General features: G+C 41.0%; 2 protein-coding genes across 2 annotated transcripts; both read left to right on the top strand.

The window, feature by feature from the left end:
* Window positions 1-325: 325 nt before the first annotated feature.
* Window positions 326-3,502, top strand: rnf25 (ring finger protein 25). Its single transcript, XM_089018197.1, has 10 exons — window positions 326-403; window positions 750-821; window positions 904-1,000; window positions 1,091-1,158; window positions 1,605-1,674; window positions 1,752-1,823; window positions 1,915-2,055; window positions 2,272-2,361; window positions 2,666-2,803; window positions 2,961-3,502. Exons 1-10 carry the CDS (start codon window positions 384-386, stop codon window positions 3,435-3,437), a joined length of 1,245 nt encoding a protein of 414 aa, XP_088874323.1. The 5' UTR covers window positions 326-383; the 3' UTR covers window positions 3,438-3,502.
* A 535-nt stretch (window positions 3,503-4,037) lies between these two features.
* On the top strand, window positions 4,038-11,059 carry kat8 (K(lysine) acetyltransferase 8). The gene is made up of 11 exons (XM_089018196.1): window positions 4,038-4,435; window positions 5,289-5,363; window positions 5,445-5,623; window positions 5,748-5,801; window positions 5,879-6,043; window positions 7,230-7,319; window positions 7,395-7,535; window positions 8,492-8,585; window positions 8,665-8,815; window positions 10,652-10,806; window positions 10,895-11,059. Exons 1-11 carry the CDS (start codon window positions 4,174-4,176, stop codon window positions 10,957-10,959), a joined length of 1,431 nt encoding a protein of 476 aa, XP_088874322.1. The 5' UTR covers window positions 4,038-4,173; the 3' UTR covers window positions 10,960-11,059.
* Window positions 11,060-17,183: the final 6,124 nt, after the last annotated feature.

A 17,183-nucleotide genomic window follows, 5' to 3' on the forward strand; every position in this document is an offset into this window, starting at 1 on the left:
TTATATCGGAACTTAAATTAAATGAACGTTTAGGATAAAAACGTTTTTTTTTTTCATTAAAGCAGATTAAACCCTTTAATTTGAACCTTCTAAAAACTTGATGGAGCTTTGTGGAAGTTTGTTAAGACAAATAGTATTGATAATGTAGAACGATAGACCCTTGTTAAAGGTTGTTAGGATTGTCGCCATTACTTTTGTGTCAGATAATGCAGTGTTACTGATTTATGAGCGAACAAGTGTTCGAAGGTCGAAAAGAAATGCGTAGGAAAAAAATAGAATTGCGCTGCCGACCAGCTAGGGGGCGCACGTCGCACAAATACGTCACGCGTGTGCAGTTAGGTGGCCCGAGAAGAAGTAACAGTGGCGTACCGAGGCAAACAATCATGGCGGCGACGGAGAGCGAGTGAGTTTGTGCACAACTTGTTTGGAGATTAAAAAATGACAGCTCGATGACGTTTCTGCCATAGTCCGACGTATAAACGTTGTCTGCTTTTCTCTGCAAAAAGAGTCGTTGCAATCTTCAACCAAGCAACCGCTCGGCTAACGGGCTAAAGCTAGCTGCTTTCCCTGCAGCGTAAACAAGACATGTCAACATGAAGTCTTATGTTTTACAAGCAGCTGGGGAATGTTCAAATATTTGGATTTGTAAATTACTTTGGCAGACAACTGCGTTTCTTATTATTCCTTCTCTCATTCTTCCACTCCCATCATCAGCCTCGTTAACCCTCCTCCTTGTCCTTGTGACTCAGTGTCCTGTGTGAGATTGAGGTGCTGCAGTCCATCTACTTGGATGACCTTCGTGTCAACAGGACACCCGACAGGTGACCAATGTGGTTCATCATCACAATGATGTTGATCAAGTCATATACTCTTTTTTTTTACGCAATGTTTTGTTGTATCCAGGGGCTGGGAGGTGAGTCTGGTTCTATACCCGTCCACAGCCGAAGAAGCTGGATTGCAGTTTGTACGACTCGGCCTGACGCTAACTCTCGATGACCAGGTGACGCACACTTCCTGATTACATGTTCATATTTTTACTCGCATGTAGATTAGTAATTTACAATGTTGTTTACTTTCTTCATGTGTTCAGTATCCCTGCTCATCTCCTGTCATCTCCATAAACAACCCGCGAGGACTCTCTGACGACAAGCTCAGCAGGTAACACACACCAACTAAACTTATTTTACCACCCTGGAGTCGTGTGAATTGGAAATTTGCTTTTGATGTAAAAGATAATTGAGCATCAAACTACATTGAGAATTTATTGATGCGTATTAAATTGTCTTGGATTGTAGAGTTGTCTTTGAAGGAAATGGACACCTACATTAGCATGGATCTAAAATGATAAGAAGTAACTCACCGTATCATCACTGAAACTACATCGCACCATCAAATTGTAATCTCACTGAATCGAATAGTTCCACTTTAAAATTGTCTCTGACTCGTATGATAGTTCATGAGTTTATTGGCAGCTTATTTGAGCATGTGGAACCCTGTTGAAACTTCTTGCTTGAAAATCTTTTTAGAACCATAAAACATGTTAGAATACTGTAGAAACTCTAGGCTCATTCAAGTTGCTTGATGACTGGGATTTTGTGTTTTAGCCTTCAGCGGAGTCTTGAGCTGGAAGCAGAGTCGTGCGTGGGCTCGCCTGTCTTATATCAGCTGATTGAGGTCACTGCCGTCACTTTTTACCTCAAATGGAAAGTTCAACTTTTTCACTCTTTTTTCCCCCTCATTTTGTCTTCCAGAAAGCCAAAGAAATCCTGACTGAAAGCAACATTCCCCATGGGAACTGTGTCATCTGCTTGTATGGATTCAAGGTCACCTTTAGCTTCTTCCATTTTTATCCAGTGACCTTGTCAACCATGAAGACTTTTATGATGGTATCATACTTGTTGCTTGAATGTTCAGGAGGAGGAGTTGTTCAGCAAGACTCGATGCTATCACTACTTCCACTCTCACTGCCTGGGTCGATATGTTAGCCACTCGGAGGAGGAGATACGCCGCCGCCAGCAGGAGATGGCTGAAGATAAGACGGCCACGCAGCATCAGGTTGGATGAAAACCTCAATGACAACGCCCGGTCAAACTCGTTTTATTTCTCGGACTTTATGAACCCCAAGAAATGTCAAAGGAGGGAGAAAAATAACCTGTTCAGTTTAGCCTTTCATTTTTGAAAAAAGAGCTTTTAGTCGCAATTTTTCAAAATAATTATTAAAAAGGATGATTCATATTTTAGGGGAAAAAAATGATGTTCCCTGTCCCTCAGGAGCTGACAGTGGTTTGTCCCGTGTGCCGCGAGCCTCTGATCTATGACCTGGGCCAGCTGATGGCCAGCGCTGCGCCACAGCTGCCCGAGGTAAGACAGTTAATCAAGTGGCGCATTAACACATTTACGCCGAGAATAGAAAATGTTTTCAGATTGGTTTATAACTTTGTATGTAGGGTCATACGTGTGTGAAAAACTCAAAAAATTGCATCCATTTAGCTACACAGTGTGTAGTGTCTGCGATATGAGCCATGATCATATGGACACGATCAGCACGAGAGGGTACACAAGCAAACAATTTTCAAAAATGAATGTATCTGTGTTCATATGAACACGGCTGGCGTAAATGTGCTCAAGAAGAAGTAAGGACTAAAATGTGTTCATGGTCACCCAGCTGGACGGCGCCGCCATCCGCTCCAAATTCCAGCAGAAGTGGCGAGAACTTGAGAAGGTTCTGGACAGGCAACGCAGTCGAGGCGGTATCATCGATCCCGAGGAGGAGTCCAATCGCTTCCTCATCCACATCACTGAGGTAATCTGTCAAAGCCTTGTTGAACCTTCCTAGAACCTTCTTAGAATATTTTGTGAGCAGCTTATAAAAGCTCTGAACACATTGTATAACCTTGTCAATCCCCGTAGCAGCTTGTTCAAGGACATTTTTGATGTTGAATGTTTGTGTTTCTCCACAGGCTCCTCCGCTTTCTCCTGATGGCGACGGAGTTGTAGACCCTTCGCGACCCGCTACCTCGGAACTTCCTCCCCCAGCACCCCACTTTCCTCCGCCGCCAACACATTGCACAAGGACTCACAGGCAGCCGCAGACCCACAAGCGCCGCACCCACGACAGGGGTCCCAGGAGGGGAAGCGGGCCCCGAATGCATCACATTAAAGGAGGTGGTCCCATCTCTGACCACCTGCACTCACTGAGTCTATCATCGGGACCTGCTGAGGGAGCGCCTGGCACCACACGGGGCAGCGTGCATGCAAACTTGACTCTTCGCCAAACAGGAAGTCACTCTACTTTTTCTTATGACAAACATACGGCAGAGGGGCAAACTCGGCGTGCTCGTAGAAGAGGCCCGCAACACCACCGCTTGGATGCTCGGGCACCGAGAAGGGGGGGTCACTGCCAGCAGAGGGTTGGGGGACCAGAGGAGGAGCTCTGACAGACACTTTTGGTTTGGTGACGCAACATGAAATAAAGCTAATGAATTTATTAGTTTTCACAATGTATTATTGTGTTTTTTTATTAATTAATCTAATCAAATAGTTAAGTGCTTCAGTCTAAACACGAAAAAAAAATCAAAAATAGCAAAGTCATTTTATATTCACTAACCACTTTTCTCCATTAAATCACTGGTTAATCCGTAAAACAGATTCAGTCAATGAATCCACATGGACCATTTCTCTCCCGCAACATGTATGTGGAAAATATTTTTTTTTTTTCCTCCTGTCAGATCGGACATTAAATTCAAATGTTTTCATGTTGGTCGTTATTTTCGTCGAATGGCAGATGAGCCTCAGGCTTATATCGAATTATTCTGCCCACAAAGTAGCCAACATTTGCCATGGGACGGTCGGTTTCTGTAACTAATCATTTTTTTTACATTCTTACGTTTTTGGGTGATTATTATTACTGTATTTCTCTTTATTTTGTCGTTGGTTTGTGACGCCCTGTAAACGCTCATGGGATTTAATTTTCAAGTGAATAAGCGGCTCAGAGAATGAATGAATAACATTTTTTGTAAGACTCGTCAAGTGGAACCGTTCGTTATGACGTCACAAAAAAGCGACGTGTCGGCCATGTTGTCACTTTGTTGTTGAGCGCGCTTGTTTTCAAGCTGAAGAAGAGGGGCACGTGAGCACAACCAAACAGAACCGAACCGTGACGGACAAGCGGGCATGGATCCGGATCACGACTCGTGTCCCGTGGTTAGTGAGCGCGGGGACGCGGACTCTGGCCTCCGCACGGCGTGCTCGTCGAACGGCAGTGGTGGAGAGGACGACGACGCCGAATCAGAGGCTCATGGCCGGGAGGCGGGAGACGGCGGTGGTGGCTGCCAGCACGTCCCGGAGAGGACCGCCTTGCTCGGCGGAAGAGATCAGGAAGTGTCGGTCGAGATCGGAGGAACGTATTTGTGCCAGCGAGCCGATAAAACTTGGCGTAAGTTGTTAGCAGCTAAGGTGCGCCGGCTAATTTGCTTTCCATTCGCATTTGAAAATTTGCTTGTTCATGAGGGATTCTGTAACCATTTATTCTTGAACACTTAAAACTAAAGAAGAACGTTACGTCATTATTATAATCGGAAAAGCACTGATCAAAGGGACATGTCATCACTACAAAGTGGGTGTGTTTTTAGCCAAATAGCCAGGCATAATAATCGATTGCGTGAAAAGGATTGTTTACCGCGTGAGGCAAAGCAGAGTTCACGACTTCAACGCATATTATTTATTTATGATCACTCAAAAACTTTTCTTTGCTGGTTAACTTTATTTTCACATTACTCTTTGAATTAAGTACTTTTTGTGTTTCCTATATTTCAGTTTTTCTATAAACCAGTACTTTTCCCTTTTAACTCTGCTCCTTTTTTATTATAATGTATTTGTTCGATGCTAGCTTTACTTTCTAAAGCTTGACTATTTGGGGTCAGCATGGTTCAGTGGTTGAGTGGTTGTTTCCCAGCCTAGAGGTAGATTATGTATTTTATTGTCATTATTATTACTTTTTCTGAATTTCTTTTTCCTCACTCTTCTGAAGCATTAAAACATATTTTCATGTTATTTTTTTTACTTTTGACAGAATGACCATATTTGCATTCATATTTGTGTCTTTAGGGGGGGGAAATTGTTTTGAACAGTATTCCTGACACTCCCTTTTTCACTTCACTGCTCTGAGAATTTTTAGACATATTTGTTCCTCTAATGACGATTGCATCACATAATTTTCAAATGTGTCACTTGTGTGGAAATATTTCCAAATTTCCGACATGTTGAATGCTTATAATGTCCGTTTTCAGATGCGGCAGAAGTGATTCAGTCCCGACTAAACGAGCAGGAAGGAAGAGAAGAGTTCTACGTGCACTATGTCGGCTGTGAGCACATGCAAACACACACGGACGGGTGAACAAGAGCGATGCGGGCATGGTGCTCATGTCGCATTTGTGCGCGGTCAGTCAACAGGCGTCTGGACGAGTGGGTGGGCAAAGCTCGGCTAGCGCTGACCAAGACGGTGAAGGACGCGGTGAGGAAGAGCGTGGAAGTGGGCGGCGTGGGCGACATCGGTGAGCAGCCGGAGCGCAAGATCACACGCAACCAGAAACGCAAACATGATGAGATTAACCACGTGCAGAAGGTCAGTGGTGCGACGCGGGATGAAACTCGCCATTTCCTCATCCCCGAGAATTGGCTCCATTTTGTTGTCGGCATGGTAACGGTCCACGAGAACCATCCGTGTAAGGCCACGGTGTTTCTTGCAGACATACGCTGAGATGGATCCGACCACGGCGGCACTAGAGAAGGAGCACGAGGCGGTAGGAAGCGCATCTGTCTTGGCGGCGTCGTTCTTGGTCCTCCTCATCCTCATCTTCACCCCACCCGCCCTCTGTAGATCACCAAGGTGAAATACGTGGACAAGATCCAGATTGGCAACTTTGAGATCGACGCGTGGTACTTCTCACCCTTCCCAGAAGATTACGGCAAGCAGCCCAAACTTTGGATCTGCGAGTACTGCCTCAAGTACATGAAGTACGAGAACAGCTTCAGGCACCACCTGGTCAGTACTTGCCGCCACACCAGTAAGTAAAAAAAGTGAGACATATTGCAAAGATTGTCACATTGGGACCAAAGCGAAGACAATTTCTCGAGAAGCTTTTTTAACATTTGCCTTGTTTTTAGACGACTATTTTTACATGTGACTTTTTGTCATTTTCACTTTGGGCCTTTTTTCACTTCATTTTACTTTTTGTTTGGCTACTTTGATGTATTAATTTTTTTTAAATATTACGGACATTTTTTTAACTATTCACTGCCATTCCCGAATTGTAAATATGACGTAGAGTGCCATTCTGGAATTTGTTCGGGTTTTGTTTTTTCATGCTTGGGTGTCGATAAAGTGCTGCCGTGGCCTCTGTTAGCGCTTTGTTCCAACTTCAGCTGTTGTTAAAGTGCTATATAAACCAAAATGTATGTCTTCGTTTCCTTTTGGCTTTTCCCTTCAAGGGGTCGCCACAGCGAATCAGTGTCCTCCATCTTCAGAGGTTTGATTCGCATGTTTGTTTTGGCCAAGCTTTTATGTCAATTGCCCTTCCTGACACAACCCTCTGTATTTATCCGGGCTTGGGACAGGCACAAGAACACACTGGCTTGCGTCCCCCTGTGGCTACAGAACAAGCAACTCTATGAACTTAATAAAGATGAAGATGCTCAGTAAAAGGCTCCCAAACACAAAATGGTCATCGGCACAGCAGCAGTCAAGCAAAGCAAATCTATACTCACCATTTGATGCCAATACTGTATGTATTGCATTGTATTTTGGACAGGTGCCCTCATTTCAAGCTCATAAAACTCCAGACCCATATAATTTAGGAATTAACTCTTTTTTTCTGATGGAAGAAGACAGTCTAAGTTCTCTTACGCTGCATTGAACGTTTATGTAGTCCGAAAACTCAATATTCTGTGGGTACTGGAATTTTAATGACACTGCCAAAAACCCTGGCACTGCAGTGGACACATTTTTGCACGTCTGGCAGTGAATGAGTTAATATTACTTACTTTTTATTTTTACTGTACTTTTGTTTTACTGAAGTGTTTGTAATGTTTTACGTTTCTGTCATTTGTACATTTGAACATTTTTAAACTTCTTTTGAAACTTGAACACGTTTAAAAAAATATTTTGGGGGAAAAAATGCTTTCACTCTTACTGATACCACATCCGACCTGACGTCAACGTTCGTTTCTAGTCCAACTGCCAATGGAAACAGCCTCCAGGCAAGGAGATCTATCGCAGGAGCAACATCTCCGTCTACGAGGTGGACGGACGCGATCACAAGGTGAGCGAATAGAAATTTTGCGCCAGCAATGGGGGAAGTGTGACGTCTCTGCATGCTCTTGTCCGTTTTCCACAGATCTACTGTCAGAACTTGTGTTTGCTGGCCAAACTCTTCCTGGACCACAAAACGCTTTACTTTGACGTGGAGCCCTTCATCTTCTACATCCTCACGGAGGTCAACAAGCAGGGGGCACACATCGTGGGGTACTTCTCCAAAGTAAGATCAGTACGGATGCTTTAGCGCATTGTGTTTGTCACCGTAGCAAAAAAGGAATGTAGGTTGGTAAGAAGGTAGGAATGTAGGTCGGTAAGAAGGTAGGAATGTAGGTTGGTAGGAAGGTAGTAAGGTAGGAATATAGGTAGGTGGGTAACTTTCTAGGTAGGTAGGTAGGAATGTTGGTAGGTCGGTAAGTAGGTAGGAATGTAGGTAGGTAGGTAGGTGGATAGGTAGTTAGGTAGGAATGTAGGTAGGTAGGAAGAAATGTAGCTCGGTGGGTAGGTAGGAAGGTAGGTTGGTATGTAGGTAGGTAGGCAGGAATGTTGGTAGGTCGCTAGCTAGGTAGGTAAGAATGTAGCTAGTTAGGTCGATAGGATATGTAGGTAGAGAGGTGGGAATGTGGGTAGAATTTAGGTAGATATCTAGGTCGGTAGGAATGTAGGTAGGTATCTAGCTAGGTAGGTAGGTAGGTAGGAATGTTAGTTAGGTAGGAAGGAATGTAGCTAGTTAGGTGGGTAGGTAGGAAGGTAAGTTGGTTGGTAGGTAGAGAAGTAGGAGTGTGGGTAGGAAGGTAGAAATGTTGGTAGGTAGCTTGCTAGAAGGTTGGAATGTAGTTAGATAGGTCACTAGCTAGGTAGGTAGGTAGCAATGTAGGTATGTAGCTAGGTAAGAATGTTAGTTGGAATGTGGGTAGTTAGGTAATCAAAATATTGTGATGATTAAAAGATTTTTGTTATGTACTCGCAGCGGCCGATTAACAACATTAAATACAACTGAATTGGTCATAAAAAAATATTATTATTTTTTTTGCTGACCTTCTCTTCACCTATTTTTCTTTGTGCTTTCCCTCTTTTACTTTTAACTTCATGTCAGTACTACGAACAGTGATAACGAGATTTTTCTAGCTATCTAAATGCCACATCTGCTAAATCTCAACCTGGTATTCATGTTTCCAGGAGAAAGAATCTCCAGATGGGAACAACGTGGCCTGCATACTCACTCTGCCGCCTTACCAACGTCGCGGCTACGGGAAGTTCCTCATCGCCTTCAGTGAGTCTCCGCTCGCTTGCTTACTCTCGTCACCACCACGAGGCGCTCTTGTTTAAAGCGTCCGCGTGCCTTCGTTCAGGTTACGAGCTGTCCAAATTGGAGAGTGCAGTGGGTTCGCCTGAGAAGCCGCTGTCTGACCTCGGCAAGCTGAGCTATCGCAGTTACTGGTCTTGGGTGCTTTTGGAAATCCTCCGAGATTTTAGGGGCACACTTTCCATCAAAGACCTCAGGTACACACAAATACTGTGTTGGAAAAAAAATCCAAGCAATCATCAAAACCATTTTTTTTCGTGAAAAATCTGCAAGGGGAGAGAGTATAGTCTTCCAATTTATAGACTCAAATCAGCAAACTGTGGGGCTTGAAAAACAAAATCACAATGTTCAAAAATGGCCGCCAGTAAATGGGGGTGCTTAAACGACAATCGACGTCACTTTTTTTGTTTTTTAACTGACATCAGAAAAACGTTTTATAGCATCTAAAATACCCAAAACACGCAGTATTATATTTTTATTCAAATGCAAAACAGCAATAAAAATGACTTAAAGTGTCAAAAATCAGCAAAAAAAATTGAGCTGCGAATTGGGCATTTTCAGAAAGTCCCGCCCCCAGTTTGTGACGTCACGCCAAGACGTCTTGCATTGCTGGAGAATCAAAACAATGGCTTCAGATTCGGAGAATATGCTTTCTTGTTACACATCCAGTTATGAATATGATTCAAATAGTTCTGAAGAGGAAAGCATACATGTTTGCAATTGATTAAAGAATTTATTTGTGCCATTTTGAGGCAACATTGGGGGAAAATCTCTCACTCAAAAAAAAGAGGCACAAAATGGCGACCTCCAGTGGCCACCTCCGCTTCCACAGGCTGATAAATTCCTTATATGGAGCTTGGATGCCCTCTTCTGGCGGCTTTTAGGTGCAACACGGTTCTCAGACCAAACATGTACAGCAAAAAACATTGACGTGACGGAAGGACTGCTACAATGTGTCTTTTTTCGCGCAGGGGGCGGTCCTTTCGTGACGTCACGTACGGACTCGTCACCAACTCAAAAGCAAGACTTCCTGAATATGCAGCGCAAGTCTTAAAACGTAAAATATAGCTATATGCGGTGGAATCTTATTAAAATATGCTCAGTAGAAGTCATTTGAAGCCATTTTACAAATTATGGACACAACTTGTCCGTAGACGTCGCTTGTCCTTTAAGAACTTTTGTTTAAAAAAATAATAACAAGAATGTGACACGGTGGAAGACAGGTTAGCACGTTAGCTTCACAGTACACAGGTCAAGGGTTCAATTCCGTCTCCGGCCTTCTTGTGTGGAGTTTGCGTGGGTTTTCTCTCACCCTAAATCGTCCCAGTGAGTGTGAATACAGTTTGTTATTCAACTATATGTGCCCTGTGAGTGGCTGGCAATCAGTTCATCATGGGGACCTCCCTGCTGCCCAAAGACAGCTGGGACAGTGTCAGAGATGTTCGGTCGGACACTGTGGACGAAAGCTCGAACACAGGAAGATTGTCTTTTACTGCCGTCAGGGAACGCAGTCATTCATGACAGACACTCGAATTCTGCAGCCCTCTGCCAAGCTATTTATTGAGAGCATATGCAAATGTAAGTGATACATTAGTAAAACACAGTCTTCTTGATTCGAATACCACGTCCCTGTAACGTTAGGAGTCCCAACAGCTGTAAGCAATAAAACAGGTATTTTGTCTTTTCCATGAGCTGATAAATTTGTATCTTGGCTAATGAGCTCTTCCTGTGAAGGAGTTTCAAGTCGTACATAACTCCGGTGATAAAGGAGTTTCCCAACTCCTAAATTCTGTCCAAGGCCAGATCTCCTAGATGAAGATGACAGTTTAACTTGCTGTGTCTGTTAAACTTAGATTGACCTCAGGCCATCTGCGCCTTTTGTTTGGTTGGCCCGCTAAGCATGAAACTTTTAAATAGGATAACTTTTTATTCTGTCTAATCTCTATCAGACAGGCTCCGCCATGTACCAAACAAATTAGTAGAACTATAATTTCCTACGTGTCCCCAAAATTTGGGGTTGTTGCTTTTTCCAGCCAGATGACGAGTATCACGCAGAGCGACATCATCAGCACGCTGCAGTCGCTGAACATGGTCAAATACTGGAAAGGCCAACACGTCATTTGCGTCACGCCCAAACTTGTGGAGGAGCACCTTAAGAGCGCCCAGTACAAGAAGCCGCCCATCACCGGTGAGTTGCCCACCACCCTCAAGTGTCGGGTCACACCCAGATGGAGGTAGGTAAGAAGGAATAGTAATGCCATGTCTTTGTCGTGCAGTGGACACTGTGTGCCTCAAGTGGGCACCTCCCAAAAACAAACAGGCCAAGCTGTCCAAGAAGTGACCAGAAGAAGCTGCCACCACTGTCTGTGTAAATATGTGCTATACTTTCTTCAAATATAATCAAAATAAAACAACCTCACAAGTCGAAAAACGCCTTTTATTACATTTTATTAATTTTTTTCAGGCTAAAAACGCCAGACTATAAATGGTCCTTTTTGGGCTAAAAACGCCTTACTATACATAGTTGTTTTTTTCCGTCTAAAAATGCCTTTCTATACATGGTCGTTTTTGTCCGCTAAAAATGCCTTACTATACATGGTGGTTTTTTTCGGCTAAAGACGCTTTACTATACATGGTCGTTTTTTTCGGCTAAAAACGCCTTACTATACATGGTCGTTTTTTTCGGCTAAAAACGCCTTACTATACATGGTCGTTTTTGTCCGCTAAAAATGCCTTACTATACATGGTCGTTTTTTTCGGCTAAAAACACCTTACTATACATGGTCGTTTTTTTCGGCTAAAAACACCTTACTATACATGGTCGTTTTTTTCGGCTAAAAACGCCTTACTATACATGGTCGTTTTTTTCGGCTAAAAACGCCTTACTATACATGGTCGTTTTTTTCGGCTAAAAACGCTTTACTATACATGGTCGTTTTTTTCGGCTAAAAACGCCTTACTATACATGGTCGTTTTTTTCGGCTAAAAACGCCTTACTATACATGGTCGTTTTTTTCGGCTAAAAACGCCTTACTATACATGGTCGTTTTTTTCGGCTATACATGGTCGTTTTTTTCGGCTAAAAACGCCTTACTATACATGGTCGTTTTTTTCGGCTAAAAACGCCTTACTATACATGGTCGTTTTTTTCGGCTAAAAACGCCTTACTATACATGGTCGTTTTTTTCGGCTAAAAACACCTTACTATACATGGTCGTTTTTTTTCGGCTAAAAACGCCTTACTATACATGGTCGTTTTTTTCGGCTAAAAACGCCTTACTATACATGGTCGTTTTTTTCGGCTAAAAACGCCTTACTATACATGGTCGTTTTTTTCGGCTAAAAACGCCTTACTATACATGGTCGTTTTTTTCGGCTAAAAACGCCTTACTATACATGGTCGTTTTTTTCGGCTAAAAACGCCTTACTATACATGGTCGTTTTTGTCCGCTAAAAATGCCTTACTATACATGGTCGTTTTTTTCGGCTAAAAACACCTTACTATACATGGTCGTTTTTTTCGGCTAAAAACGCCTTACTATACATGGTCGTTTTTTTCGGCTAAAAACGCCTTACTATACATGGTCGTTTTTTTCGGCTAAAAACGCCTTACTATACATGGTCGTTTTTTTCGGCTAAAAACACCTTACTATACATGGTCGTTTTTTTCGGCTAAAAACGCCTTACTATACATGGTTGTTTTTTTCGGCTAAAAACGCCTTACTATACATGGTCGTTTTTGTCCGCTAAAAATGCCTTACTATACATGGTCGTTTTTTTCGGCTAAAAACGCCTTACTATACATGGTCGTTTTTTTCGGCTAAAAACGCCTTACTATACATGGTTGTTTTTTTTCGGCTAAAAACACCTTACTATACATGGTCGTTTTTTTCGGCTAAAAACGCCTTACTATACATGGTCGTTTTTTTCGGCTAAAAACGCCTTACTATACATGGTCGTTTTTTTCGGCTAAAAACACCTTACTATACATGGTCGTTTTTTTCGGCTAAAAACGCCTTACTATACATGGTCGTTTTTTTCGGCTAAAAACGCCTTACTATACATGGTCGTTTTTGTCCGCTAAAAATGCCTTACTATACATGGTCGTTTTTTTCGGCTAAAAACGCCTTACTATACATGGTCGTTTTTTTCGGCTAAAAACACCTTACTATACATGGTCGTTTTTTTCGGCTAAAAACGCCTTACTATACATGGTCGTTTTTTTCGGCTAAAAACGCCTTACTATACATGGTCGTTTTTTTCGGCTAAAAACGCCTTACTATACATGGTCGTTTTTGTCCGCTAAAAACGCCAGACTATAAATGGTCCTTTTTGGGCTAAAAACGCCTTACTATACATAGTTGTTTTTTTCCGTCTAAAAATGCCTTACTATACATGGTCGTTTTTGTCCGCTAAAAATGCCTTACTATAAATGGTCGTTTTTTTCGGCTAAAAACGCTTTACTATACATGGTCGTTTTTTTCGGCTAAAAACGCCTTACTATACATGGTCGTTTTTTTCGGCTAAAAACACCTTACTATACATGGTCGTTTTTTTTGGCTAAAAACGCCTTACTATACATGGTCGTTTTTTTCGGCTAAAAACGCCTTACTATACATGGTCGTTTTTGTCCGCTAAAAATGCCTTACTATACATGGTCGTTTTTGTCCGCTAAAAATGCCTTACTATACATGGTCGTTTTTTTCGGCTAAAAACACCTTACTATACATGGTCGTTTTTTTCGGCTAAAAACGCCTTACTATACATGGTCGTTTTTTTCGGCTAAAAACGCCTTACTATACATGGTCGTTTTTTTCGGCTAAAAACGCCTTACTATACATGGTCGTTTTTTTCGGCTAAAAACGCCTTACTATACATGGTCGTTTTTTTCGGCTAAAAACGCCTTACTATACATGGTCGTTTTTTTCGGCTAAAAACGCCTTACTATACATGGTCGTTTTTTTCGGCTAAAAACGCCTTACTATACATGGTCGTTTTTTTCGGCTAAAAACACCTTACTATACATGGTCGTTTTTTTCGGCTAAAAACACCTTACTATACATGGTCGTTTTTTTCGGCTAAAAACGCCTTACTATACATGGTCGTTTTTTTTCGGCTAAAAACGCCTTACTATACATGGTCGTTTTTTTCGGCTAAAAACGCCTTACTATACATGGTCGTTTTTTTCGGCTAAAAACGCCTTACTATACATGGTCGTTTTTTTCGGCTAAAAACGCCTTACTATACATGGTCGTTTTTTTCGGCTAAAAACGCCTTACTATACATGGTCGTTTTTGTCCGCTAAAAATGCCTTACTATACATGGTCGTTTTTTTCGGCTAAAAACACCTTACTATACATGGTCGTTTTTTTTCGGCTAAAAACGCCTTACTATACATGGTCGTTTTTTTCGGCTAAAAACGCCTTACTATACATGGTCGTTTTTTTCGGCTAAAAACGCCTTACTATACATGGTCGTTTTTTTCGGCTAAAAACGCCTTACTATACATGGTCGTTTTTTTCGGCTAAAAACGCCTTACCTTACTATACATGGTCGTTTTTTTCGGCTAAAAACGCCTTACTATACATGGTCGTTTTTTTCGGCTAAAAACGCCTTACTATACATGGTCGTTTTTGTCCGCTAAAAACGCCTTACTATACATGGTCGTTTTTTTCGGCTAAAAACGCCTTACTATACATGGTCGTTTTTTTCGGCTAAAAACGCCTTACTATACATGGTCGTTTTTTTCGGCTAAAAACGCCTTACTATACATGGTCGTTTTTTTCGGCTAAAAACGCCTTACTATACATGGTCGTTTTTGTCCGCTAAAAATGCCTTACTATACATGGTCGTTTTTTTCGGCTAAAAATGCCTTACTATACATGGTACTTTTTTTCGGGCTAAAAAGGCCTTACTATACATGGTGCTTTTTTTCCGTGTAAAAATGCCTTACTATACATAGTCGTTTTTGTGAGCTGAAAATGCCTTACTATATATGCTCTTTTTTTCAGGTATAAAACGCCTTTCTATACATGGTCATTTTTTTTCAGCCTAAAAGCGCCTTACTATACATGGTTGTTTTTTTCCATCTAAAAATGCCTTACTATACATGGTCTTTTGTCAGCTAAGATGCCTTACTATACGTACAAGGTTGTTTTTTTTCATCTAAAAATGCCTTACTATACATGGTCGTTTTTTTCGGGTAAAAACACCTTACTATACATGGTTGTTTTTTTTCGTCTAAAAATGCCTTACTATACATGGTCGTTTTTGCCAGCTAAAAATGCCTTACTATACATGGTCGTTTTTTTCAGCTAAAAACACCTTACTATACATGTTTTTTTTTTCCATCTAAAAATGCCTTACTCTACATGGCGTTTTGTTTGCGTCTAAAAATGCCTTACTATACATGGTCTTTTTTTCCGGCCTAAAAGCGCCTTACTATACATGGTTGTTTTTTTCCATCTAAAAATGCCTTACTATACATGGTCTTTTGTCAGCTAAAATGCCTTACTATACGTACAAGGTTGTTTTTCTTCGTCTAAAAATGCCTTACTATACATGGTCGTTTTTTTCGGGTAAAAACACCTTACTATACATGGTTGTTTTTTCCATGTAAAAATGCCTTACTATACATGGTCGTTTTTGTCAGCTAAAAACACCTTACTATACATGGTTGTTTTTTTTCCATCTATACATGGTTGTTTTTTTTTTCCATCTAAAAATGCCTTACTATACATGGTCGTTTTTGTCAGCCAAAAAATCTTACTATACATGGTCTTTTTTTTCGGCTAAAAACACCTTACTATACATGGTGGGTTTCTTTTCGGCAAAAATCAACTTACTTATACATGGTAGTTTTTTTCCGGCCTAAAAACACCTTACAAACCACGGTTGTTTTACAATAAGAACAAAGAAGCCCAAAATCGTCCCACAAAGGGGAATTTAGAAAAAAATCATAAGTGGTGATGGTGGGGATTGAACCTGGGACATCGGATATGCACGGGACACACTCTCCCATTGAGCTACACAACCACCAAATAACCCACAATTCACATTACTATATATGGTTGTTGGTTTTTTTTTTCAGCTTAAGAACCCCTTAGGATACATGGTCGTTTTTTTCGGGTCAAAAACTCCATATAATACATGGTAGTTTTTTTCCGTCTAAAACGCCTTACTATACATGTTTTTTTTTCCGTCAAAAATGCCATGGTCATTGTTTTGGGTCAAAAAAACCTTACTATACATGGTCATTTTTTTTTCGGCCTAAAAACGGCTTACTATACATGTTCGTGGTTTTTTTTCATGCCAAAAACACCTTACAAAACATGGTTGTTTTACAACAAGCACAAAGAAGCCCACAATCGACCCACAATGGGGAAATTAGAAAAAAAATCCCAAGTGGTGATGGGGGGGATTGAACCTGGGACATCATCGAATCATGGGGCAGACTCTACCATTGAGTTACATAACCACCAAAGGACCTAAGAATCACATTACTATCCATGGTCGTTTTTTTTGGGTCAAAAACATCATATGATACATGGTAGTTTTTTTCATCTTAAAACGCCTTACTATACATGGTCGTTTTTGTCAGCTAAAGTGCCTTACTATACATGGTCGTTTTGTTTGCGTCTAAAAATGCCTTACTATACATGGTAGTTTTTTTTCGTCTTAAAACGCCTTACTATACATGGTCGTTTTTGTCAGCTAAAGTGCCTTACTATACATGGTCGTTTTTGTCAGCAAAAAATGCCTTACTATACATGGTACTTTTTTTCGGGCTAAAAAGGCCTTACTATACATGGTGCTTTTTTTCCGTGTAAAAATGCCTTACTATACATAGTCGTTTTTGTGAGCTGAAAATGCCTTACTATATATGCTCTTTTTTTTCGGGTATAAAACGCCTTTCTATACATGGTCATTTTTTTCAGTTAAAAATGCCTTACTATACATGTTTTTTTTTTTTTTCGAGCCAAACACGACATGGTCATTTTTGTGCGGTCAAAAACACTTTACTATATACATGGTCGTTTTTTTTTCGGTTATAAAATGCCTTACCTTATAATTTTTTTTCAGCCCAAAGACACCTTACTATACATGGGCTTTTTTTCAGTTAAAAATGCCTTACTATACATGCTTGTTTTTTTCGGCTAAAAACGCCTTACTATACATGGTCGTTTTTTTCGGCTAAAAACGCCTTACTATACATCGTCGTTTTTTTCAGCTAAAAATGCCTTTTCTATACATGGTAAGTTTTTCATAGTAAAAACGCCTTACTATACCTTGAGGGTTTTTTTTCGGTCTAAAAAGGCCTTACTATACATGGTAATTGTTTTTTCAGACTAAATAATATTAATAATACATTTCATTTATGAGCGCCTTTCAAAACTCTCAAGGTCACTTTACAGTCACACGATAAGTTTTCTGCGGGCCCGCGTTCACTCCTTATACATATTTTTTTTTTCGGGCTAAAAACGCTTTACTATCGATGGTCAATAAATGGCGAAAGGACAATATGCGTGCACAAATATAGAACTTAAAAATCCGGCAAAAAAAAGG

Source organism: Hippocampus bargibanti, linkage group LG17 (genome assembly GCF_051943395.1).
Source record: "Hippocampus bargibanti isolate YZ-2025 linkage group LG17, ASM5194339v1, whole genome shotgun sequence".
Taxonomy (NCBI): Eukaryota; Metazoa; Chordata; class Actinopteri; order Syngnathiformes; family Syngnathidae; genus Hippocampus; species Hippocampus bargibanti.

Coding starts and splice junctions, on each gene's coding strand:
- rnf25 (XM_089018197.1), top strand. CDS start 384: ATGGCGGCGACGGAGAGCGA. Junction 404..749: donor ATGGCGGCGACGGAGAGCGA/GTGAGTTTGTGC, acceptor CTTGTGACTCAG/TGTCCTGTGTGAGATTGAGG. Junction 2,804..2,960: donor TCCTCATCCACATCACTGAG/GTAATCTGTCAA, acceptor GTTTCTCCACAG/GCTCCTCCGCTTTCTCCTGA.
- kat8 (XM_089018196.1), top strand. CDS start 4,174: ATGGATCCGGATCACGACTCGTGTCCCGTGGTTAGTGAGCGCGGGGAC. Junction 4,436..5,288: donor GCGAGCCGATAAAACTTGGC/GTAAGTTGTTAG, acceptor GTCCGTTTTCAG/ATGCGGCAGAAGTGATTCAG. Junction 10,807..10,894: donor CAAGAAGCCGCCCATCACCG/GTGAGTTGCCCA, acceptor TTTGTCGTGCAG/TGGACACTGTGTGCCTCAAG.